We start from the raw sequence: 27,066 nt of genomic DNA, 5'->3' as shown, positions 1-27,066 counted from the left end.
AGAGAGAGAGAGAGAGAGAGAGAGAGAGAGAGAGAGAGAGAATGCCAGATGCAAGTGCTCCTAGAGGTCACAAATGTTGGATCCCCCAGAGCTAGAGTTACCTGCAGCTGTGAGCTGCCTGAAGCGGGCCCAGGAACAGTCAAGAAGAATGCATGTTTGTTCTTGCTGGGCTGTGGCGGATCTCTGTGAGTTCAAAGCCAGCCTGGTCTACAGCGTGAGTTTCAGGACAGCCTTGTCTTGAAAAACAGCAACAACATCTCTCTGGCCCCCAAGTCACCTTTTCCCTTTTTAAGTGAAGCTTAGCTGGAGTTCTTTATGTACAGATTTTTAACGTGGGCTTAAGCGTGGAGGTTAAGACAGAAAGTGAAGAGGAGGGGTAGATGCACCCACGTGTTGTTGTGGACTTCTCCAGGGCCCCACAGCCACAATCACTTTTTTTTTAAGTGCTTTGACGGCATGCTGTTTTCAGCCCCACCATACAGCGCTACCGCTTCTGTTCCCACTTCACAGACGGCGAAGGCCTGGCATTAAGTGACCAAGGATCTTGCCCAAGTCACACATCAGTAATTAAATGTAAGTGGTTTAGACAGATCCAGACCGACTCTCTTCCTCAGTTCCTTGTGAGAAATAAAACACTGAGCTGAAAAACATGCCTTTCCTTACACAGTTTGCATGGAGGGAAAGCTAGAGAAATTGTTGGACATTATTTACTGAGAAAAGAGTCAAGCCGACCCCTGTTTTTGTAAAGAAGTTAATTCCAGTAACTTCCCTGTTCTTTAGATGGAATCTTGTCCTCGGGGCATGCTAGGCCAGCTGTGTGTGTCCCTAGACAGGAGGCAAACTGAGGTGTTTTTTTTTTTCTTCATCTTTTTTTCTTTTAATTTTCTTCTAGTATTTCCCTTGACTGTTTGTGAAATTGTGCTCATTTATGCTGCCCCTTTGATTTCATTGTTTGTCTTCCTCCTAAAATCGGGAATTTCTTGAAGGAAGTGATTGCGTTTCTTTCCTTTTTTATCTTCAGCAATAATGGTCAACGGAGGATTGCTAACTATAAAGACAGCAGATTATTCTATTTGAAAGAAACAGCACTGATTATTCAAACTTAGTATTTATGAACACATTCTTTCTAAGGGAAAACCTTGTTTTAGAGTCTTTGATTACGTAAATCCCAGTACGATTCTTCCAAGAGTTAAAGATTATTTTCTTATTTCACAGTCAAGGGCCTCACTGACAAAAGGTCAAGTGACTTACCAAAAGTTGTAAAGTCAGTCACTGAAGGGAAAAAAAAACCCAACAATCTAGGAATGCCTTTCCTTATTACAGAACAGTTCTCTGCCAGTCAAATGAATTCACAAATATTTCAAAATTTAAACACTGTATTTAATGACGACAAAGGCAAATTTGAATGCAAACAGCTACCTATGTTAATTTTGTATGAGTTATCTTGAAATTGGAGCCCGAAGAGCCTCCAGAGCTTTCTTTCTGCGCTATCTTTGTTTTCTACGCTGGATTTTTGCAATAAATAGGACCGCATCCTCCCAGGAGAGCGGCAGGACGGAGGTGAGATAAGCTGCACACCACTTAACTTGTTTTGACCTCGTAAGGAAACGTGGCCACTCCAGATGTTTCCATGGTCTTAGCACAGCGGATCCAGTGGGCAGAAGAAACTGGGCCTAGGCCCAAAGCAGGGGCTCTCTTTCAGCCAGTAGCGAAGTCTGTACTTCCCCGGAAGAGAGCTTCTGTTTTAAGAAGGAATCTTGTTACTACTCAGTTATGGGGTAGTCTTTGCAAGTGATGTTCCTAGGACATGAATTTCTAAGTGTGGATGGTTCTTTCCTCCCTTCTGTCTGCCCCAGAGACTGTCCCTCTGACTTTGTTAATGCCTTCACCATCCGCGGAACTGACCGAATGGAAAACTTGGAGCTTGTTCCAAAAGCTCCCTCTTCCTCACCTTCCTGTGTAATTCATTCTTCCTCTTCAGTAGAGAGACACAGTGGACCTGGTCCTCTCCTGTGTGATGGACTTGCCGTCCCCACCACCACCTCTGGACTCTCTTCCAGACGGTGATAATCACCTAGGTGTCTTTACTTTGCCACTCTCTGTTTCTGGCCGTTTTTCTCACTGGCTTCGCACAGTTCTTAATTCACCTAAAACAACCTGCGGCTTATCTTTGCCTGCAGATCAGAATAGAATCTCCTCTCCTGATTTGCTATAACACCCACTTTGTCGTTGTTGCTTTCTGTTTTTTGTTTTACTTTTTGAGACAGATAGCCTCGACTGGCCTGGAACTTGACACGCAGACCAGGCTGTCCTTGAACTCACAAGAGTGTTTGGACTAATGGCAGGTGCCACAACTCCTGGATAGTTTTTGTTTGTTAGCAAATATCAACTATGCATATTATGAATTTCATTAGGACATTTTCGCTACTGTTATGAACCATAATACATCTGTGTTTTCTGATGGTCTTAAGTGACCCCTGTGAAAAGATTGTCCAACCCTCAAAGGGGTTGTGACCCACAGGTTGAGAACCACTGCTGTAGCGTCCTGCCCTTGTCTTCTCCAGTGAGCAACTTCTAGGTGCCTTCAAATTCCTGCACAGATATGGTTTCTTGGTGAAGAAAATCCCCATATAATCACGCCACTGGTGTCAACTGACTCCCTGTGGTGGTTTGAATGAAAAACAGCCCTCTGTTCTGACTAGTTTCATGTCAGGTTGACAGACGCTGGAGTTATCTGAAAGGAGGGAACCCAACTGAGAAAAAGCCTCAATGTGATCCAGCTGTCAGGCATTTTCCTGATTAGTAATTGATGTGGGAAGGCCCAGCCCATTGTGGGTGGGGCCATCCTTAGGCTGCTGGTCCTGGATTCTATAAGAGACCAGGCTGAGCAAGCCAGGAAGCAGTATTACTCTATGGCTTCTGCATCAGCTCCTGTCTCTTGGTCCCTGCCCTGCTTGAATGTCCTGACCTCCTTTGATGATGAACGGTGATGTGGAAGTATAACCCAAATAAACCTTTTCCTCCCCAACTTGCTTTGGTCATGGAGTTCACTGCAGCAGTAGTGACCCTAAGATACCCTCACAGGTGTTTTAACACTCTGTTCCACGTTGGTAGAGCTGCTTGGGAGGGTTTATGTAGTTGAGTCTTGCTGGAAGGAGTTCATCACTCAGGGTGAGCTTTGAGATTATATGGCCTCTCCCTGCTCCCAGTTTGCTCTCTCTGCTCAGAAGGTGAGGATGTGAGCTCTCAGCTTCCTGATCCCAGTGCCATGCTTTTCCTCTGCATCCTTCCCTGCCATGATGGACCCTTACCCCTCTGGAACCTAAGCCCAAGTAAACTCTTCTGTAAGTGCTTTGGTCATCGGATTTATCACAGCAACAGAAAGTAACCAATTCTCTCTCTCTCTCTCTCTCTCTCTCTCTCTCTCTCTCTCTCTCTCTCCCCCTTTGTCCCCCATGTCATCCCCAAACTCAGGGCTCTCCTGCCTCAGACTCCTGAACACAGATTTATATGCCGAGTTTTTCTTGGTGCCCTATGTTTCCCAATCAGAGGGTGGTCATGTGACTTCTGGTACCAGCTGATTCCAAACCCCTTGAGTCAGTACATGACCCAACTGTGTCCTCTGCTGGCAGCCAGGAATGACTTGTGATGAAATGACCTCAACGTACCACAGTTCTGGAACGGCTTTGAAAAGTTCTCTGAACTTACCCAAGACAAAACTGCGTTGCTTAAGTCACTTGGGGTTTATTTGCTACTGTGGAATGGTCTTAGCGAGTCTAACAAACTTAACTCGGTATATATCTTTATTTAGTCGCTTATTATATTGAATTTAAATATATTATTTGTCTCCCATGTGGTGAGATTTTAAGTTCAGACACTATTTCGCATTTGGTACAATGTGATGCTCAAACTGAATTTGTTGAAAATTGAGCTTAGACTTAGTCACTAGCTGTTCTCTTGGTGGCTCCTACTCCAGTTACTGACACCCATTACAGCCCCTCCAGCCAGAGTCTAGGGACACATTTCTTACTGTCCTCTTACTTAAGCCAAGAAGTACCTAGATGGTACTTGTACCTCCCAAGTATATCTTGAACTTGTCATGCTTCTTACATTTGGATTTTATCCCCTCAAAATTTTTTTGAGTCTGGAGAGATGCCTCAGTGGTTATGAGCACTGGTTGCTTCCCCCCCCCTCCCAAAAACACGGGTTTGCATTCTAGCATCTATGTGACAGGCCACACCCATCTGTTACTTTAACTCCGGGGAAATCTGACACCCTCCTCTGACCTTTTGGAAAAACAGGCCTGGATGTGATGCAAAGACATACATGAAGGCAAAACACCCATACACATATAATAAAAATAAATAAAGCTTTAAAATTGTGCAGTATTGGGCATTGTGCATACTGGGCTCCAACTGAGCTCCAACCCAGCACTCTCTTCTTATAATTAAAAAATTTGCACTTATTTATTTTGTATGTATATAAGGCCACACAAGTGTCATGGCCCTTGTGTGGAGTCAGAAGACAGATTTGAGGGGCAGGTCCCTTCTTTCCCCTTGTGGGTTCTGGGGACTGAACTTAGGTTGTCAGGCATGGCTATATGTGCCTTTACTGACTGAGACCTTTTTAAAGTTGTATGTGTCTGTGTGTATGTATGTGTAGTGTATGCATGTATGAGTGTGTGTGTGTGTGTGTGTGTGTGTGTGAGAGAGAGAGAGAGAGAGAGAGAGAGAGAGAGAGAGAGAGAGAGAGAGAGAGAGGAGGCCAGAGGCTGAAGTCCGGTATCTTCTGTTATTGCTCTCTACCTTATTTTTTGAGATGGGATCTTTCCCTGAGCCCAGAGTCCAGTGACTGTGTAGACCAGCCATCCGGACAGCCGTGGAGGTTCCCCTGTCCCTGCCCTGCACCAGGGACTGGGATACACACCAGCACACCTGGCTTTTGACATGGTTGCTGAGGATCTAGACACAGATTCTCATGTTGTATGACATTTTTTTTTTACTCACCCCAGATAGGGATCCCACGAAGACATCACTGAATTCCATCTTGGTGAATCAATCAGTTTTACTGGGGTTACTTACCGGGATATGGGTGAGGGATCACTTACAGGAGCAGAAATGACTCAAAGACAGCTGTATGATCAAAGCCCACCCCAACACAGGTGACAGTTCACCACAGCTGGGAACTGGGAGCACATTGCACAGCCTGCAGGCAGGTCAGCAAGCTGGAGAGTGTCCTTTCCAGGAGACTCAGTTGGCCTAACCTCTTCCAGTTAGCTTGGCTGACTGCTTCTTCCAGGCCACTTCTGTGATCTCAGAACCTTCTCGGCCCTCTCAGTCCTCTCTTCTGTCAGAGGGACTCTCAACTCTTAGTGCTGACTCAAGCAGGGAGGGGCCTAATGAATTTGGTCAGTTTCAGGGACTTCCTAAAGCTGTTTTGAATTTTTTAACCATCCTGCTTAAGGAGCTTGCTACAGGATGCAGAGTTTCAGTCTCTGAGGAAATTGTTAGACAAACCTCAGTAGTGGAGCGAGTCCTTCATCAAATGAGCCACCTCTCCAGCCCAGTCCACTTTAACAATTCTATGTAGAGACAGACTTGCTGCCTTCCTGCCTCAGTCTCGTGGGTAAGTGGTGTTATAGGCACGTGCTGTTGTTCCCTGCTAGATCTTCAGTTTTCTTGATTGAATTCCATAGAATCGAAAGCATGAGTTTTATTTTGAAATCTTCCATCTCCTCACATTCTTAACCTCCAGATGCCTAGTATTCTATTCTGCACACAGAGAGCATTGGCAGTGCTGGCTGAAATGCCCGCACTAGCTGCTTATTTACTTAGCTACTTACTTATTTATTTATTGGCAGGGTCTCACTTTGTAGCCCAGGCTGGTCATGAAATCATGACGTAGATCAGGCTGGTCTGGAATTTGCAAGCCTCTTGCCTCAGCCTCCTGAGTCCTGGGATCACAGGTGTGGGGCAACACACCAGGTCAAGGCAGAGGCTCCCGAGAGCAAAAGATTGAGGAGGCTCACTTAGTAGACAGGTACTGTCTGTCCTGTCTGAATGACTCCTGGCTTTCCCTCAAGGTGGGTATGAATGTGGTCATAGTCTGGGTCTTTAATTTTAGACAGTCTGCATTCAGAAGCACACCCTGTGAGGGGACTTTGGGAAACCCTTGACTTTATACTGGATTGTCACTGGCCACTGACCTACAGAGCTTGTGCTGAGGAAGTCTCGCTTGGGCAGTCCCAGGACAGTGGGAAGCACATGGTGTCTTCGGGGCCTCAGAGATGGCTTGTTTCTCTTACACAGGCGAGGCTGACGGAAGGCAGGGACACTGAGGTGGCCTACAACCGTCTTCAGAGGGAAGCTCCAGAATAGGAAACAATTGAGTACAATTGGAATAAACTGTCTCGTTGCTTGTTGACTTTATGCTTAAAATGCCCAAGTACTTCCTTCATTTCGTGCATCTCACCTCCATGAACATGTTCAATGCTAGTCACACTGAGCAAAGAAAACCTGTTCCCCACCCCCACCCCGCCCTGAGATAGGGCTTCTCTGCGCATCCCTGGCTGTCCCAGAACTCACTTCTAGACCAGGCTGGCCTTGAACTCACAGATATCTATCTGCCTGTCTGCTTCTTGAGTGCTGGGGTTAAAGGCTTGCACCACCATCTCTGGTAGAAAGCCTCTTGGATTTCCAAGACAGGGTTTCACTGTAGTTTTAGAGCCTGTCCTGGAACTAGCTCTTGTAGATCAGGCTGGTCTCTAACTCACAGACAGAGATCCATCTGCCTCTGCCTCCCAAGTGCTGGGATTAAAGGCGTGTGCCACCAACACCTGACTAATAGCCACAATTTCTGAGATGTGGCAGGTTCACTTTTTGTCTCTGTAATGCTGTACAAGTAGTATTTTTTTAATTTAAACAATCATATTAGTCTGTTTAGGCAGCTATAACAAAACCCATAGACTAGGTAAATTAAACTATAGAAAGTTATCTTTTTTACAGCTCTAAGCCTCGTCTACCCACTCAAAACAAACAACCAAATCAACCCAACCCAACCAAAGTCAAAACAAAAAAACCACAGCATCAAACAGTTCCATAGGTTAGAAGTTAAGACCTAGACCATAGGCCATGTGACCCTGGTGAGCACCCCCTGCCGCCTCACGTGGCAGACACAGAGGAAGTTAGATCTTTGGTGTCTCTTCCTATAGAAATCCTAATCCCAGCAGCCTAGAAACCACCCCCTTGCTCTGACACAATTACTATTCCCAAACTTTGTCTCCCAAATCCACCTTGAGAGCTGGATGTCTAACATATGCAGTAGGGCCACCACAAAAGCCCAGGTGGTCATTAGCAATGATTTAAAAAGTTTGGTTTTGTTGCTCATTTTGTTTTATTGAAGCATTTCTGACTTTTAAATTGTTGTTGATGATGATGGTGGTGACGATGGTGATGATGATGGTGGCAATGATGATGGTGGTGATGGTGGTGAGAATGGTGGTGATGATGAAGATGATGGTGGTGATGGTGATAGTAATGATGAAGATGATGGTGGGATGGTGGTGATGATGAAGATGATGGTGGTGATGATGAAGATGATGATGGTGATGATGAATATGAAGGTGGTGATGATGAAGATGATGATGGTGATGATGAAGATGAAGGTGGTGATGATGAAGATGAAGGTGGTGATGGTGATGATGATAGTGGTGATGATGAAGATGAAGGTGGTGATGGTGATGAGGATGGTGGTGGTGATAATGGTGGTGATGATGGTGACGGGGCACACATGCACACACAAGCGTGTTTGCCTGTAAAGGTCAGAGGGCAACTCTGTAGAGTTGGTTCTCTTCCTCCACCATCACATGGACTCCAGGATGGGTCTTGGGTCACCAGGCTTGTGCTTCACTTGCTGAGTCTAATGTCTGGCTTAAATGTTTAAAAACTTCTTCGATGATTTCATGCATGTGTGTGCTGGGTTTGGTCATTTTCACTCCCATTACCCATTTCACTCTATTCCTACTTGAGCATCTTCTTCCCAACAAGCCCCTCCCACCATTGCGTGTCTTTTCATTTTTTGATTGTTGTCTGTGACCCACTGAGTTTAATTAGTACTGCTGCATGAGTCTGGATGGGGTTATTTACTGGAGCATGGGCAATTTACCAGTGGCTGCACTCTGGAAAATACAACTTCCTCTCTCCTAGCAACCATTAACTGCCAATGGCACCTCAGGGAGGGGTGAGCCCTCATGAACCTCTCTCCCATACATCTGTGCAGCTTTTGGGAGTTGCCAGGGTGTCAAGAGAGTGAGGTGTATAAAATCCCCTCTCATCAAACCTTGCACTGGTTTTATTTCCCAAACTTCAGTCCTCTGCTTTGTCCTTGCTTTGACCTTGCTACATGTCCATGAGCTTTGTGATTGGCTGGGAGGATTCCTCCAGAGCTGGTCACTTCTTTTTCTCCCACACTGGCCTTGAGTAGTGGCCATGCTGTACCCCTGCTTTATCCCCTGCACCGTTAACCTCAGTAAAGCTTTATAGATGTCACCGAGGTCCTTGCTATTGGACTGTCTTTTTTTACAGAGTGGTCCAGAGTTAGTGATCAATGCCTCCCCGAGGACAAGCGTTCAGTGCTGTCTCTGGGGGAACAGAGGTCTTCCTCTTCACGTGGAACTGACACTATACAGTTCTTGTCTGTACAGCATAGTTAGAAAGTCCCCGAGTGTACAGCTTAAAGTTTAACTTGAATCATCTAGGTCATAGCCACAAGAGAAATAATATATGTACATAATTTAAAGTAAATAGAATTTTGCTTCTCCTCAGTTGATCTTATCTGTACAGCCATTTCATTTTTCCAGATCACAAACTCAGCCTATAGGTGTATTTTAGGTAATGACATTTATCACTATATACAGATTATTTCTGTTATGCCTAAAAATATAGTTTAGATTTTTTTTTAAATTGAAAGAAAATTTGTGATCTTATTGATGTGTAAAGCACCATTCAGCATAAATGTGCCAACGTCTCTGACAGAACTCCCTATGTAAAGATTCGTCTGTGTCCGGAGCAGGAGCGCACGTGGGAACCGATGTTTGACCCTTGAGACCCGGGTATCAACTGAGAAGCAGTGCTGTTTTACGACGAGTGCAGGCCAGCTGTCCATGTTAGAGTCCGGATCTGCTTTGTGATCTTCCTGTGCCCTCCCTTCTCATCTGTAAAATGAGATCATTGTAAAAAGGCACACATCCTGGGGTTGCGAGAGAGGTCAAATGAGGTCATATTATACTGAGCACTAAAAACGCTGGGTAGAAAATTTCAGATAACCATTTGTTCGTGTTGTGTTGTGAGTAAGAAACCTTGGGGGCCAATGTCAGATACCCTGAGTTTGAATCCAAGCTTGGTCACCTTGGACTTGGACAGTATTTCTCAATATCTTACGGTTTTAGCCTCTTCATCTGGAAACAGGACTAGAAAGAAGATAAGGACCCACTCAAACAGTACGGAAAAAGCTTCGAAGAGCCCTAGTTGGCAATAAGAGCTGAGAAAACTAAGGGAGGGCATATGCCTACTGAATACCAAATGAGATGGGAAAAGATAAATATGACATTGAGAGTAAGATGCCATCCTCATGTTTCATCAGCCTGGAGGATGACTTAGGGTCATGTATCTTTAGTAGTAACGTGATACCCAACATCTGTCTTGCTTATTATGAAAATGTCTTTCTTTTTTTGGGTCTCTATGTCACAGTAAACTCAGAAGTCTAGGAGTTATCATCAGTCTCAAGAGGCCACCAGCTGCGGTGACTGGTCTCTGTTGTGGGGAGGCCATTGCTGCTCCCGTGGTAGACACTTGTGTAGTGGTTGGGGCTGGGTCATCCCTTCCACCCTTCCATGGTCCAAGTCAAAAGGTCAAGGGATACGTACCAGCCTTTTTCTTTTAAGACACCAACTAAATCCCAAATGACGACACAAACTTATTAGTTTTGAATGCTCAGCCTAGTTTAGGCTTGTTTCTGGTTAACTCTCTCTCTCTCTCTCTCTCTCTCTCTCTCTCTCTCTCTCTCTCTCTCTCTTTGTAATACAGAACATTTTATTGCATTCTATCTTTTTTTAAATTTTATTTATTTATTAAGGATTTCTGCCTCCTCCCCGCCACCGCCTCCCATTTCCCTTCCCCTCCCCCAATCAAGTCCCCCTCCCTCATCAGCTTGAAGAGCAATCAGGGTTCCCTGACCTGTGGGAAGTCCAAGGACCGCCCATCTCCATCCAGGTCTAGTAAGGTGAGCATCCAAACTGCCTAGGCTCCCACAAAGCCAGCACGTGCAGGAGGATCAAAAACCCATTGCCATTGTTCTTGAGTTCTCAGTAGTCCTCATTGTCTGCTATGTTCAGCAAGTCCGGTTTTATCCCATGCTTTTTCAGACCCAGGCCAGCTGGCCTGGCTAGCTCTTTTAACTTAAATTAACTTGTATCTCTTCATCTACCTTTGCCTCAGGGATTTTTACCTTTCTTTCCTTCTGTACATCTGCTTCTCGTGTCTGACTGGCTGGCGGCTGTGTAGCCGACCCCGGGCATGTCCTCTCTTTCTCACTCTTTCCTCCTTCCTTCTCTTGTTCTTCTCTGCAGCCTAGATTTCTCCTATTTATTCTTTCTGCCCACCAGCTCTGCCTGTCCCTCTACTGCCTAGCTATTGGCTGTCCAGCTTTTTATTAGACCAGTCAGGTACCTTGGGCGAGGGGAAACAGATGCAACTCGTGTTTACATAATTAAGCAAATGCAGCCTAAACAAGTGTAACACACCTTTATGTAGTTAAAATAATAGTCCACAGTATAGACAAATGTAACACACCTTTACACAGTTAAAATAATAGTCCACAGTACAGACAAATGTAACACATATTTACATGGTTAAATATTCCACAGCAGTGTTTCTTACCCACTTCTCAATAACAATACTATATGATTAACTGTCTAGTAAAGAGAATTTGCAAAATCTCCAAATGTGTGGAAATTTAGCAGCAAGCTTGTGAATGTCCTCTGGATCAAAAGAATTTTAACAGTAATTAGAAAACATTCTCAGTTGACTAATACTAACAATGACAAGAACCAGGTACATTAGCACTTAGGAAACATAACTAATGGGGTATTTAGAGGGAAGTTCTTCTTCTTCTTCTTCTTCTTCTTCTTCTTCTTCTTCTTCTTCTTCTTCTTCTTCTTCTCCTCCTCCTCCTCCTCCTCCTCCTCCTCCCCCCCTACTCCCCTCCCCCTTCTCCTTCTCCTTCTTCTTCGACCCTAACTGTCCTGGAACTTGCTTTATAGATCAGTTTGGTCTCTAACTCACAGAGCTCTACCTGCTTCTGCCTCCTGAGTGCTGGGATTAAAAGCATGTGCCACACCGTGAAGAAGTTTTTATTCTTAAGTACCTGTGTTAAGGACTAAATGACTTAAATTAATTATCTAATATTTCAAATATTTCATATCTAGAATAAGAATAAAACAGAAAATTAAAAACAGAGAAATGATGACATAATACATAAATATTAAACAAAAAAGCTAAAGGTTTGTGATTTGTTTCTTTCCCCCCTCTTGGCCTATATTTTTATTTTATTTTTTAACATACTAATCCCAGTTCCCCTTTCTTCCCTCCAATTCCCCCACCTTCTCCTTCCCCCACCCTCATCTGCTCCTCAGAGAGGGTAAGGCCTCCCATGGGTAGGATCTGTGGCACAATGGACTTCTAATGTAGTTAAGGCTTGTGATTTGAAATGACTAAGAAACCGATTTAGGGGCTGGAGAGACAGCTTAGCAGTTAAGAGTATCTGTTGCTCTTGCAGAGGACTCAGGTTCGGTTCCCAGCACCCATATGGTAGCTCATAACCTAACTCCAGTTCCAGAGGTTCCGAGATCTGTCTTTGCTCTCCTTAGGTACCAGGCAGGCACTTGCATATGTTCACACACATATGCAGGCAAATCGCTCATGTACGTAAGCTAAGACAAAAACAGAAAGAAAAAAGAAAACCATTTAGCCCTAGTAAGTAGAACAAAATAAAACAGGGAACACCAACTTCATGAACAAAATAAGTTCTTGCCACAATTAAAAAGATAATAAGACACTAATATGAAAAATTTAAATATAGATAATATTGACAAATTCTTGAAAATGGAATTTACTAAAACTGATCACAGAAGACATAGAAAATTTAAAAATACTATAATAGTACTATTTTTATATAAAGTATGAAAGCTACTATCACAAATAATGCTTTTTGTTTTTTGAGACAGGGTTTCTCTGTGTAGTCCTGGCTGTCCTGGAACAGCACCAGCCCGGCACTAAACTCATGAAGATCTGTCTGCTTCTGCCTATTAAGTGGTAGGCTTAAAGGCTTGTGCCATCACCACCCAACTACAAACAGTGTTTTAAAAACAGACCTGTCTAGGTATGACTGATGAAGTCTTCACACATTTAGAAAGAGATACCACTTAGAGCAATTCTTCAAGCAAACCAATGAGTCTCCAGCTGTTCCATGAACTAGGAATGACAGATACCAACCCTCTACACAGCCAGAATCACCCTGATAAAAGCCAGACCAAGACAACAATAAAGAAAACTATAAACCAATCCCCTGATAAACACAAATGCAACATTTCTCAATAAATAATTACTCACCAAATTTAAGAACACATCAAAAAAACCTCATCCATGATGACTAAACTGGCTTCATTCCAGAGATTCAGGGACCGTTATAAATCAACAAACGTAATACATCACACGAATGGATTCAGTGGCAGAAATCATATGGTTATCTCAGTAGATACTGAAAAAGGTTTTGACCAAACTCAATATCCTTTTATGGTTAAAACCTTGGGGGCTGGAGAGATGGTTCAGAGGTGGATGGTTTGTGCTGCTCCTATAGAGGACCTGAGTTTGGCTTCCAACACCCCCAACAAATTGTTAACAAGCATCTGGAACTTCAGTTCTGGGCTATCTGAGCCCTCTTCTGATCTCCCTAGGACAGACACCTGTACTGACATGCACATGTCCTGTCTCCATATACATAATTTAAAAAAATAAAACAAATCTTTAAAAACAAACAAAACAAAAATCCAAAACAAAAACAACAAAAACAAAACAAGAGAGACTAAGATTGAGAGACAATATCTAAAGATAATAAAGACTAATAGGACAAGCATATAGCCAGCTTCCTGGTAAATGGGGGAAAGTTTCAAAGCATTTCTACTCAATCAGGAAAAGACTTATTCAATATAATGCTATTAGGTGTTACAACCTCTTCCTTTGTATCGCATATACAATACATATTGTAACAAAAGTTTTTGGATGTGACCCTTCCGCACCCAGGGTCTGTGTTGATGTCCATAGCTCCTGATACCATCAAAGGTTATGCTGATCCCAGGGGTCTGGACCACGGCCTGGAACCTTGTTGGTGTCTTAGTGACATGTGGCTGTGGGAGTCATGCCAGTATGAGTAACCTGTGCTGCCACCTGGGGCCATGGTGACATGAGGTCCAGGCTGCTGCGGAGGACCATGTATGGGTCTGTGGTCCTACAACAGCCAGTGTCTGTGTAGATTTCTGTAGCCATGGTAACACCAAAGGTCATGCAGATGCTCGGGGTCTAGGCTGCAACCTGTGTGTGTGTGTGTGTGTATGTGTGTGTGTGTGTGTGTGTGGTGGGGAGAGGGTTGCTGACATTGGTAGCCTGTACTGCTACATGGGGCCATCTTGTCTGGGCCTGGGCTGCTGCACAGGGCTGTGTCTGGGTCTGTGACCAGCAGCACCAAAGGTCTGAGTTGAAGTCCATGGCTCCTGTCAGCACTGAGGGCTGTAGGGATGCCAAGATCCATGTCTGGACAGCTATCTGAGACCAACGAGCCTTGCTGCCCCCTGGGGACATGCTGATCTGGGTGGCCTGTGCTGCCACACGGGCCATAAAGTTCAGGCCCAATCTGCTGTCAAGAGTCATGTCTGGATCTGTGGTTCTGTTGCCACTGGCGTCTGAGTTGATGTCTATGGCCCGTGTTGCTTCAGGGGGTCATAGCAACCATGCACATGGAAATCCAAGGGTTGTGCTGAGTTGGACCCGCCCCTCACTGACCCTAGAATAGGTGGCCCTGCCCCTTGCTGGTCTCTATAGCAGGAGAGCTGGCCCCACCCCTTACCATGGATGTCCCCCATGGGAGAGCTGGTCCCAATGGCATGGGCCTAGGAGAGCTGGCTCTGCTCTTTGACTGAGGTGGTGTGGTCCCTCAGCTACTACCCAGACCCACATCCTGGGCCTTGGGTTGGTCACCCCATCTATGACCTGCTGGAGTTTGTAAAGCAGTGATTCTGTGGATTGATAAGATATCCATGACTCAGGGCAACTGCAGGATGTCCAAGAGGAGTTTCGGTGAGGGTCCAGTGAGGATGGTAGCCAGAGGCCTTGAACCAGACCAATGACTCATGGTGATGAACTCTTTGTGGGTGGGGCTGGTTGGACAAAAGGGTACACTTGGTGACACACTTCAGTTCCTGATTCCAATAGGATGAATGAAGAGGTGTTGCAAAGACAGAGGAACAAAGTGTTCTTTTTTTAAAAAATTGATTCTTTTAGGGGTTTCCCTTAGTGGGGACCCTGAAGGGTGAGGGGAGAATATGGAGGGACTGGGAGGTAAGCAGGATTGGGATTCTAAATTCCCAAAGAATCAATAAAGAACTATGTTATTAAAAAAGTTGTTTTGGTTCTTATGTTGATATCTCTTTTATTCTCCCTCGTAAAACCAGAGTCACAATTTAAGATAGCCTGAATTTGATAACATAGGACTGAATGGGACTGAGGACTCTTGTTCTTCTTTACCTGAGCTCCATAAGGCCTCTTATCTTGTTATGCTAGAATTTGTACCAAAGACACAGACAGGATCTCCAAACTAACCCAAAATACCATGTGTGATTACTGTAGCTTTGAAGAGAGAAATTCTAATTCTTTTTTTAGTACCACTTTAGTTCCTCCTCAGTTTAAACTCCTATTTGATAACCTGAGAAACCTTGGCTGTGGAAAACAGCACTTCATTCCCCCTCGTTCCTCTTATGATCTTTACACGGCTGAAGAAGGAAGCCTCTGTGCACAGAGAGCCAGAGAGGCAGCCTTTGTCCTGTTTTATTTCTTACTTTGGGGTCAGAGGTTACTTAACCTTATGGCTTAGTTTCTTCAGCGCTACAGAGGCAATCACATCTGGTGCTTCAGAGAAAATCTGAAAAAAAAATGATGTACTGAACATAATAAGTACAGGCTAGCACCATCTTATTATTACTAGTTGTTGTTGACGGGCAGCATCTCTAGACACAAAGAACAAGGCAGAGAAGACAATGTCCTCACGTGTGGAGACAATGGGCTCGGTGACGAGGTCTGAAGGACTGGAAACTGGAAAAGCAAACACATAGGTAACTGTAAGGGGCTAAAAACCTAACAAAGGTACAATCTTGAAATCTCACTGGCCTGGAACCAAAGATTCTCTTGCCTTAGTCTATAGTGGATGTAAGGAAATCTTCCCAGTGAGGTGCCATCAAGTTTATTTGTTTGTTTATTTATTTATTTATTTTTGCTGGATAGCAAGTCTATTGATAACTGTGATGCCTTCAGGTACTTCAAATACTTTGTTACCATCCAACATCCAGTGTCCAGATTTCTCAAACTGTCTTTAAAATTGTAGTTCAAAGTCTTTGGTTTATTTGAATCAATACTCACAAATTGATGACTGGCACGGTGGCTCATGTCTACAATCTCAGCATTGGGAAGGCTGAGGCAGGAGGATTGACGTGGGAGCCAGGCCATCTGGACTATTAACGGTCTCATCCCCTGTCTCTGCCCCCACCCCGTCCCCCTAATCCACTCAATGAAACCAAGTTTTATCATCAAGCACATTGGTTGGATACAATTTATTTCTTAAAAAAACTAAACAAAACAAAACCCAATACTTTGTTACTTTAACATAGTCCAGTGAACAACAACATTTGTCAATTCAAGGTTCCTTCATGTGCTTTACAAGTAACAGATACTGTGCTTGTGATGAAGTTGCTTGAACTTAATTTTGGACATTAGAAGCCAAAAGAGAACAATGAAAAAGACACACGCCAATTTATTTGGTGTGTTTAATAAGTGGAGACCTCATTTCCTCCAGGGATAGACTTCAACCTTCTAAAATGTTATTATAGCTCCCAATTTTCTTTCTGCAAAGAGTTCCAAGGGGCAAAGAGTTAGAGACCTCTAGCACACATAATCTCTACCATCTCATCAGAAAAGGTAGGCAGATGCATTCCCAGCAGGCTCAGTATTCCAAGTTCCCTGAACAGTAACCCCTAGGATCACAGTAGTTCATCATCCTTAAGGCCCTCTTCATTAGGACTCATGGCCCTAACACCGACCCTAACTATCGGTACCTATCATTTACTTATTTCATTGTTTCATATGCCCACTACTCCTATCTTTAAAAAAAATACATTTGTTTATATAGCTGTGCGTGTTTAAATATGTGGGCACACGAGTGCCATGTTGTGGTTGTGGATGTAGGTATGTGTGGTCCCTGGGGATTGAACTCAGGTTGTCAGGCTTGGTGACATGTGCCTTACCCGCTGAGTCATATTGCAGATAGCAATATCCCTATCTTAAAAAGACTCCTGAAGCCAAAATCGTATTTATTGTTATCACTGTATTATTAAGTTAGAAAGTTTTTTAAAACGTTGTCTGGAGCGCTCGCTTTATGGGTCTGTTTGCATCTTGGGTTGAAATTCCAGCAGTGTGCTGCCACACCCAGCTCTCAGCTTGGTCATTTTTACTGCAACCTCCCTTCCCCTGTCTGCTTTTTCTATCAGACGTGTAGGTAGTTCTGATGTGGACTAAAACTCATGATCTTTTGGCTCGGGCTCTGCCAACTGAGTCATTCTGGCACTGACACTATTCCGTGACTCAGCAGGTCCGAAAAGGAAGATGTCAGAATCCAGATAATGTCGAGTCTTTTAAAGGCAAACTGGGAAACACAAACACAGTGGAAGAATTTCAAAGCGAGTCTGCACATCCAGGGGGAGAATGTCATTCCATTCCCAGCCTTTTCACTTCCTTCCTCGCCAGGGTAAATGACAGTTACACTTTAATTTAGAGCAAGGAAATCACGAAATTGACTCGGAAGCTGAGATTGGACCCAGCCCCTTGGATACTCAGGGGTGTCTCTTCTCCGCGGGGTTAAGCGCTTGTCCAGCGCCTCAGGAGACATCCCAGGGACTGTGGCCAGACCGAGGTCACGCAGGCCGCCGCACCGTTGAGGGGTTCTTCAGGCCCCAGCGCCGGGCAGTGGCTGGGCTATACCCTAAGGACTGACACCTGGTTGGACCACGGTCCAAATCATCATGAAGTCAAAAGACAGATTCCGAGCCACCTCACCCACCCGCGTCGCCCTTTAAGAATTTCCTCTTAGTCCCCGATATCCTCCAGGACAAAAGATCCTCTTAGGACGAAGAACCTGGGGAAGGATTCCAGAAGGGTGCGGGATCTCCACCGAGGCCCCTGCCCTCCCAGCATGCAACGCCCCGTGCCCTACACCCCACGTCCCGCCCTCCTCCCTTCACTCACGCTCCCTCCCCGCCCACCTTGGGCCTCCCTCCCTCCCTCTTATACCCTCGCCCAGCCCACCTCTAGTCACGCCCATCCAGAAGCCCTCCTTCTTGCCCCCTCTCCTCTTCCATCTCACGCCCCGCCCTCCTGCTCCCTCGCCCCGCCCACCTCTCGCGCCCCGCCCTCTTGCTCCCGCCCCGCCCACCTCCCTTCTCGGGCCCACCGCCCTCCAGGGCCGGAGCGCCAGTGGTTTCCCCTACCGCCACCGGGAGTCGCTGGGGAGGACGCATAGGGCGGGGAGCCGCTCCCGACCCGCGAGAGCTGCCGAGGAGGCCGGTCTTGGGTTTTCTCCTCCGCCAGATCCCACCCCACCCAGCAGACCCCACCCCCTGCTCCTTCCTCCTGGGGCGCGCTCTCGGGTGCGCGCTCGGAAGTCGGGGGTCGGCGCACAGTGCGAGCTGCACACCGGGAGGCAGCGGAGGCTGCGCGGTCTTCGCCCAGGACGCCCACCCATCGGCTCTGCGCCCGGTTCTCGGCCGCCAGCCCGGTCCACAGCCCGGCCTCGGCCCGCAGCGGAGGAGCAGCCTCGGGGCACCCCAGCCTTCGCCGAGGGCCCGAGTGTGGTGGGATGACGGGCGGTGGGCGGGCCGAAGTGGCCCTGCGGCCCCGGGGGCGGCTGTGGCCGCTGCTCGCTGTGCTGGCGGCTGCGGCGGGCTGTGTCCGGGCGGCCATGGACGAGTGCGCGGATGAGGGCGGCCGGCCGCAGCGCTGCATGCCGGAGTTTGTTAATGCCGCCTTCAACGTGACCGTGGTGGCTACCAACACGTGTGGGACTCCGCCCGAGGAGTACTGCGTGCAGACTGGGGTGACCGGAGTCACCAAGTCCTGTCACCTGTGCGACGCCGGCCAACTCCACCTGCAGCACGGGGCAGCCTTCCTGACCGACTACAACAACCAGGCCGACACCACCTGGTGGCAAAGCCAGACCATGCTGGCCGGGGTGCAGTACCCCAACTCCATCAACCTCACGCTGCACCTGGGTAAGCAGTGACAGCCCTGTTCCCCACTACTTCTTCACGGCCCAGCTCCGGGGCTGCCTCCCTGGAGCCGCTGGTCTGGCCCGAGGGGCCTGTCCAGCCGCGTGCTGACGGTCTGCTCTCCAGCGTGGGCCACACAGAAATTCCTTTCTCCAACTTCTCAAATTCATCTTGCTTTGAACATCCGGTGAAGGCCACCATGTCTCACTCTAGCATCTCTGTTTTCTTACTCTTTTTAACCCAACCGATTATTTTATATTTCAACAGTCAGGATTTTGGACCAACACCCCCACTCCCCTTTTCCCCTTGAAGCGCTAATGAAGCCCCTGGCAGGACCATCATGTCTCATGCTTGCGTTAGAGTCTTGAAGGTCTACTTTAAACACTTGTCTTTAAAATGTTTAGCTGTCTCTCTCCGGGGCTGAGAGTGATTGCTCTTAGCTCTGATAAGGGAATTTGAGGGACGCAAATGTCTTTACTGCCTGTATTGCCTATGTGTAATTAAAGTAGAAGTTCACTTTTAAGTTACTGTTCTTTAGAGCTGTTCAGCCTTAATTAAGAGCTATTTCACTGCTAATCCTGGTGGAGAGAAAACAAAAAGGTAATGAAGACACTCACTGTAATTGCCGGGCAGTTTTGTTCCGGTGTAAAAAGCTCTCCTCGCCGTCTTCCCGGTTTGCTTTGATCCAAGCAAGTGTGGAAACATGCATCATTTTAGAATTCAGGAAAGGAGTGTATGTATAGTGGGAAACTTCACGGCAGAAGCATGGATGGGAAAGGCCGATGATTGGGATGGATCAAAGTTCCTGCTTGATCTAGAAAAGTTTTTCTTCGTTTTTGAGACATACAAGCGAATAGAAAATTCCGTTGTCGTATTCAACAGTGTAATAATGTAAGTGTGGGAAAGGGATTATGGATGTGTAGAGCTTCCATTCCCAGTGCATTTGGAGCACATGATTTTACCAGTGGTTGGGACTAGAGCACTTCCAAAGAGAGCAGATTGCCCCAAGCCTGTCCAAAGCACGCAGGGCAGTTCTATAGAGCTAATAATATCTGGGATGTTTGAAAGGGACATTTTGTTGGCAAAGGATTCTTTGATCATGGTTTTCTTTCCATTGCTTTCCAGCACACCAAGCATTCAGGGTTTCAGAGAAGGACTGTGACTTGACAGAAAGTGCCTTGAAATGTGTCAATTACCATGTGTGGGATAAGTTTTAGAAAAGCACTATTTAGTGCCTTTGTAGTAAACACCTTTTTATTTGTGGATGACTCACCCGGCAGATGGAACATTTTGAAAACAAGTTCATAAAATGAAACTGTGAGGCCTTTGCTTTTCAGTAACTGACTGAACGAATGAGTGGGTTATTTTAAAGTCTTGGAACAGTACAAAAGTGTAGAAGTAGAGTCTTGGGGCAGGTGCCTTTCTCCAGACAGTGGGAGACCCTCCGGGGTGCCCACGGTCTCGCGAGACTCTTTTAAGGCACTTGAAAGTTGTTCAGTTGCCCAAAATGAGTTTTGCTATTTATGTTCAGTTATTTTTAACCTTTTACTTAATTTTTTTGTATTCAATTCTGAATTCCCTTGAAGTCTTGCTTAATCCATTTTCAGAATAAAAAAAAAAAACCCCAAAGAAAAGACCTTGATGTCCCCCAAGTGCCTGAGATGCAGTTGAAAAGTTCTGAACAATGGCGTCAGCCTTGGCTTTCCTCCTGCCCTAGGCCAAGGAGCGGAGGTCTGTCTCAGGTGATTGCAGAGGGATAGACTACTCCCTGATCAGTTCTCTGCTGCTGAGACAGTGTGCTAGGGTTAGGTGGCTGCTGTTGGGAGCCAGAGATGCTTATTTTGGGCCACGTTATTAACAAGGCCAAAGGGCGCTTTCACCTCATTCGAACATTTTCTATATGCTTGGACTTGATTTTGCTGAAAAAGTCTTCCGTTGGTTGCTAAATGGCATTCATAAGACAGGGTCTTAGTCTAGCTTTCCTGAAATTTGCCTTGTAGATCAGGCTGGCCTCAAACTCATAGAGATCTGCCTGCCTCTGCCTCCTGACTGTTGGGATTAAAGGTGTGAACAACCATGCCCAGTGGGTTTACTCTTAAGAAAAATATTTACAATATTTTCATAGCAATCTAGTTATTGTAAACACGTGCTTTACACATTTTAGTTGGATAGTGAATGAAGTCTTGACTGAACTCACTGTACTTGTTCTTGGGTTGGGCATGAGGTCCTGGAGGAAATGTGTGTGGAGAAGGAGGTGGGGAAGGGAGAGCTTTATGTGGCATGGGGTTGATCTTTCTGGTTTCTGTCCATCTTTTTTTTTTTTTAATGACGGGTATATATGCATGCATGGATGCTGTGCTCAACAATTTCAGGAAAGTTGGCCAGGCCTGGCCATCAGAGTGTTTTGATAGTCAACATATTCATTCCTTGACTCCAGTTACTCTGTGGGCTGTAGCTAACTAATTATTTCCCATGGAGTCAAGTACCATGACTGTTCTGTGCATCCATTAAATCTCCCCTCCAGTTCAAATTTCACATACCCTTAAACAAGTGATGCATATTGTGCCTTGCCCCTCCAGAGCCTGTGAAACCCAAGGGAGCGGTGTGAAAGAGGAGGCCCAGCCGCCGCTTTGCTGGCTTCCTTTTGATGTTGTACTTTACTCACCGCAAAACTTAAATCATGTCTAGGGCTAGGTGTGTTGGAGCATTCGGGGAGGCTGACGTTCAAGGCCAGCCTGGCATACATCGCAAGTTCCAAACCAGCCCCAGCTACATAGTGAGACACTGCCTTACAATTTATGAAGTCAGAGCACACGTAAGAGGCGTGCAGTATGCACGTTTTGGCGAAGATCATGAGTCACCTTTTTCGTATGAAAATGAAGCATGATGAGATATAATTCAAGTAAGACATATAGCATCAAGCCATTGTGTCCTTAGTTGCTAAGCTCCCCAGCTGGGAGACCACCGATGGCAGGTTTTTATGTAACTGTATGATCGTTTTAATTGGTACCTTTTAGGGGGAGGCCGAATCATATTTTAACATTTGACAGTTACAAATTAGATCATGTATCAGTTTATGTAAAAATGGAGGAAAACCAGTATGAATTCTGACAGCTGCCATTATTTAACTTCCATTACAGTGACATAAGGTTCAGGGCACAGTGCGTCTTTGGCCACGAAGAGTTGAAGTCGCTTTGTATTTTCTGCGTGTTGTGGAGGGAAGTCTCAGTCAGGCACCCGATCCCAAAAAGTTCTGTTTTGCTTTCCGCTTACAGATCTTTGCTGAGTACTCTGTATAGATTTCTTAGCTGCTGTTTAAAAGTGTAACTTTTACATCTGATGATAAAGTTGTGAGTGAGTTTGTAGCAATACCCAGGGACCTGTTGAAAGCAGTGCTGTAGTTGAGCTGAGGATTGGGTTTTTCTTAAAGGGCCCCTTTAGTTAATTCGATAATTATTGTGAATGGAAACTTGGCAGACAGGGTTTTGATCTTGCAAAAAGGTAACCTTTTCTCATTCCTAAAACAATTAGGTTGAGAAACTGTTAACAAGAGCAACCCTGTCAAAGTTTATGGAGCTTCCAAAGTTAGCATTGCACCCAATTCCCAGGCACTTCATGAGCTTTTCTAGGAAGCTCTTTAATCTGTATGAAACCTCTTGTGTATAAATCAGAATCAACCCATAGGTGACTTGGCCCTCCCGTAACATGAAACAAACAGCAAATTTTCCGTTTCTCCCGGGAAAACCTTTGTAATATGGGCTCTGCCTGTGTCAGGGAGTAGCTCAAACTGGTGACTTCACTGTGGTATTTGTGCACCCTGAGGGGACACTATTTTAGTTTGTCTCACAAAGGCCTGATTTACATTTGCAGGTTCCAACTTGAGACGCCAAGGAGCTGTTCTTTAATGGCCAGTAGTTGAGCGGTTTTATAAAAGTTGCTGTTGGCTATTTCCCTGTTCTACACCTCATTGCTTTCTCTGCAAATTCCTTCTCCCATTTTTCTAAGGCACCCAGAAGAAAATGTACACATGAGAGGAAAAGTTAGACCTCTGAGGCATCCCTCTCCGTCAGTTTATCCTTGGCCATGTTGGTGTGGGAGGAGTAACGCTGGGTTATTTCAGTTCTAAATCCTTTTAGGAAGTTGGGTATGCTTTTTGCCATGTACCCCCTCTCTGTGTGCATACATTCTCAGATTACTGCCAGATATTCCCACAAACATTTTTAAAATACCTAAGAAATGCATACCATAGTGCTTGATAGAAAGGTGTGGAAGATTGAGGGCCCTGCCCTAAGAGCTGATACTCTTCTCAGTGGAGTTTAAACTTGTAGTGCTTTTACCATTTGATAGCAGGAGGGTCCTTATAATAACTTACCATTTGTAAAGCCTCCAGCTTGCCAGTGGGTAATGTCTTGTAGCTCCATGAAGGCACCCACAGGTAGGTGCAATCCTGGAAATCCTGCTGCAACCAAGTCGTGGACGTCTTAGTGAACAAATTAATAGTTTCTCTAGCAAATATCTTTAAAATATCTGGATTATTCCTTTTGAATAAAAGCTCACATGCAGAATGACTTGGAGACACCAGACTCCTTTGGTTTTCTTCCTTGATTTTCCTTAGGTCGTTGTTCCTTTTTAACTTACATTTCCAAATTCTTACGCCTATGGTCCGCAAAGGGACATCTCTTAGTCTCAAATCTTTGTTTGCTACTTGGAAATTTAAAGTTCAGTTTTAGGTTAGCTCTTTCTTTGGATCCAGTGGCCTGGATACAATTAATATGGGATGACTGGATGGAGCCATATTTAAATTTACCTGTTGCCATCTTGTCCAGCTCAAAGAGAACCAGTGTGGCCCCTCATTGAATTTCACCAGACTAGTGTCACATCTTGACAAATTTGTTTCAGTCTCCAATTTTGCTCCTTCTACAGATGTCTCTCAGTTTCCAATGGGGTTGTGCCCTTAATGAAGCCATCATAACATGAAGGTGCGTCTGGTGCAGCTAGCTTCCTGGGCATCGTCCCTAGCACGAGTGTCCTGAGAGTAGTTGTTAACGCTTGTGGTTGACTGGAGTTGAGGTTCCCTCCCAGGATTGGTTAAGAGTACTTACATTAGTTGTAGCCCAGGGAAAGATCATGTCAAAATCCAAAGTCTTGTGTCTATTAAATATTCATCAGTTAAAGTCTGGTGTTTCCTAAATATTCATCAGCTATTCCTCATTGTAAACTCCCCATGTCAGCCCACCAGGAGTGGGGAACGGTCAGGATTGGAGTCTCCATATTTCAGAAATACCAGTTGATCTAAAGACATGTATCTTATCTATAATTTCTTAGTGAAAAGTTCCTTAGTGGCTCCTCAAGTTTTCTGGTAAGATGTCCAAAGTCTTTGTCCTGTTGGGCCAGGTGCTATAGGCTCTGGACATTTTCAATAACTAGGTATATCTTTTATTGCTTCTGAACACAGAGGGCTGGCTTCGGTTTGGAACACTTCTCCCAGCTGTCAGCCACTCAGGCAGGCAGAAGTCCTTCCAGGTTTCTCTGTCGCCCCATGTCTGTCCCCACTTCCTGGCCTAGGCTGTGCCTTCTCTCACACCTCTGGGCAGTCTCTATCATCATATACCACTATCTCTTTCTTGTCTTTTCTGCCTCTAGGCTGCATCGAAAGGTTTTGTGATTTTGTTTTGTTTTAGTTTGAGGAAGGGTCTGGTGATGTTGCTCAGGCTGTCCTGAAATGTCTGGCCTTAGGCTCTCTTCCTGCCTCAGCCTCTGATGGGGTTGAGATCACAGGTGTGTGTTTCTTCTCTCAGATAATGGGAAAGTCTTTGAAGGAGGTCTGGTACTTAGTCATCCTTTAGTTAAGTACAATTAACCCTTGTTGATTGCTTGCTGTCCCTGAGTACTGTGAAAACCTCTGATGGACAGTGAGTCCTGGGGCCTAGCCCTGGCCTCCTGCCTAATTGTGGTCTAGATGAAGAAATCTGTGTCCTTAGATTTGGGGTAAGAAAACCACAGCTCTCTGACCCAAGTCTGTCTCAGGCCTGCCATCTAGTTTTGTAGGAGCTGTGAGTAACTTACGCTTTTTAAATTGGCTACAAAAAATGATTAAAGGAATAAAAATGTTTTGTGACTTGAAAACTACATGAGATTCAAATCATAGTATACACCAAACTTTATTGGAACAAAGTTAAGCTCATTTAATAACATTGTTTATGACTGTTTTTATTGCTACAGAGGCAGAGCTGAATAACTGGGACAGACTATATGTTCCTGCTTATAGAAGTTGAAGTATTTACTGTCTGGCCCTACTGCACAGTTTTGGTGATCTCTGTTTATGTTACAATTAGTTAATTGATCAATGCAAGGACAAAGAGGGTCCACTTGACCATTTGGATGGAGACTGGAGCTCTTGGGTCTTCAGTGTTTCAGCAGTGAGTCTGGTAGCATGTTCAGTAGCTGTTGGTGGAGTAAGTGACGGGCTGAATTACGCATGCCCTAGAGAACTATACATTAATTTACATTCTTCAGAGCAGCACCGTTGAGCTCCTGTGTGTTTTTATCAATGCCATCTCTACTTTCCCAAGGCTTGTGTCAGTGTTGTGTCTGAAATGAACTGTGGCACATAGGAATTTTATTTCTATAACTTTGAAAGTACTAAGGTATTGAAGTGATACAGGATTGAAAAAAACGACGTCATTTTATTTTATCTTGCTTTTTGAGACAGGCTTTCACTTTGTCGCCCAGGCTGATCTGTAGTCTAGGCTGGCCTGTATCTTGGAGCAATCTTGCCGCCCCCTCTCCACTTCAGGAACTGTAGAACTACTACTTCCATCTGTCTTTTTTTTTTTAATAAGAAAAATTAAGACATGACTTGAAGTCAGCAGGATTTCTATTTTATGTATAGGAGTGTTTTGCTTGCACGTTTGCATCTCACAGTCTGTATGTATCTCTGAAGGACAGACGATGGTGTTGGATGCCTGGACCTGGAGTTACAAACAGTTAAGGGCTGTGAGCTGGGTTCTGGGAACCATACCTGGCTCCTGGAAGAGCAGCAAGTGTTCTTAACTGCTGAGCCATCTCCCCAGACTCCAGTCTATATAAATGTGTATGAGAAAACTACTCATAAATTTTCACACATAAATGTATAGTTTTGAAATTGTATTGTTAACTTTCTTCTTTTTTAAGAAATGGTCATAAACAAGTTTTAGCTAAACATATATATGCTCCTGTCTATTGTTGAAAAAGCTCCCTGTGGAGGGTTATCAGATCATCGAAGGGAAAAGGGGTGCTGCGCTGTCTCTCTTGCTTTACATGTGTGGATTGGTTTGAGATTATTTAGAAGGCGAGCAGTCTGGGCTGTTGGAGTGATCGCGAACAGCTCTAGGCGCAGAGCAGGGTGTAGTAGGCGGGCAGGTGGACTCAGCTAGCACCTGCTTAGGGGTAGAACATAACCTGGCCTTGCTTGCCTCTAATCTCCAGCTGCACTGAATTGGCGACCATGCTGCCATTCTCTGGGTTTAGGGAGAAGTGTCAAAGTTCAGAGCGGAGCTGTTTGTTTGTTTTTACTGCTCCAAATTCCCGAGACTTAAAAATAAGGGATGAGCCCATCTTGTCTTAAATGGTCAATTTCAGCGTAGGGTTTCAAGATGGCCGTGCACCCGTGTACTGTTGCCCTGTCTTGGTTGCTCGCCCAGAGATTTGTCAGCAGGCCCTTCTGGGGTTTGTAGGCTCTTTTTCTCGTAAGATGATAAAGTTAGATGCTGGTTCTTAAAATCGAGAGGCCCCCAGAAAGCTCATTGGAGTCCATCTGCGTTTCTTCCTGTGCCGTCTTCCAGAGGCCAGCCGAAAATAACTGGGCCCAGTCAGTCTGGTGCCCTCTGCAGCTACATATTCATGAAATGGAATAAAGCCACTATCTCTTTCTTGGACAATGCACACTCAGATCTCTTGTGGGAGGAACACCTCTGGTTGAGCTGGGAGGTGAACTAGGAAATGTGCTTTGTTTTCTCCTGAAGCTCCAGGGAGTCCAGTCCCTCAGCTCCTCCTTTCATTCTGCTTTCCAGCTGTGGAGTGCCTCCCTGCTGGACTGAGGGCAACACTGAATTATTGTTTCATTTCTTGGATTTTTATCACATCTTCTTGTTTTGAAAAATTGGTGGAAAACTTAATTTTCAGAATAGGTCTTCTCCATGTTTCTTCCTCCCTCCCATCCTTCTCTCCTTCCTTCTAGAGAACAGGATCTTGCTAGCCCAGGCTAGCCTCAAACACACTATGTAGCTGTGCTGCTTATCCTGGCTTTGACTTTGAAGCTGTCTTCCTGCCCCTACTTTCCAGCTGCTGAGATTACAGGTGTGCTTTTAACTAATGCTAGCACATAATATATAGGTGATTTGTTCATGGAATTAATCTGGCTTAAGTAGGCAAGCACAGGATTTGGGAGA

General features: G+C 45.2%; 1 protein-coding gene across 1 annotated transcript in view; it reads left to right on the top strand.

Moving 5' to 3' along the window:
• The first annotated feature begins 17,841 nt into the window (after positions 1-17,841).
• Lamc1 (laminin subunit gamma 1) overlaps positions 17,842-27,066 on the top strand; it is a 120,841-nt gene continuing 111,616 nt past the window's right edge. The window contains exon 1 of the mRNA XM_005363873.3: positions 17,842-18,640. Coding sequence (XP_005363930.1) covers positions 18,229-18,640 — 412 coding nt within the window. The 5' untranslated portion in view covers positions 17,842-18,228. The remainder of the gene's footprint in view (positions 18,641-27,066) is intronic.

This window comes from Microtus ochrogaster, assembly GCF_000317375.1.
Source record: "Microtus ochrogaster isolate Prairie Vole_2 chromosome 6 unlocalized genomic scaffold, MicOch1.0 chr6_random_2, whole genome shotgun sequence".
NCBI classification, from domain to species: Eukaryota; Metazoa; Chordata; class Mammalia; order Rodentia; family Cricetidae; genus Microtus; species Microtus ochrogaster.
Note: the sequence above shows the minus strand (reverse complement) of the source record. Positions and strands in the feature narration are given on the sequence as shown.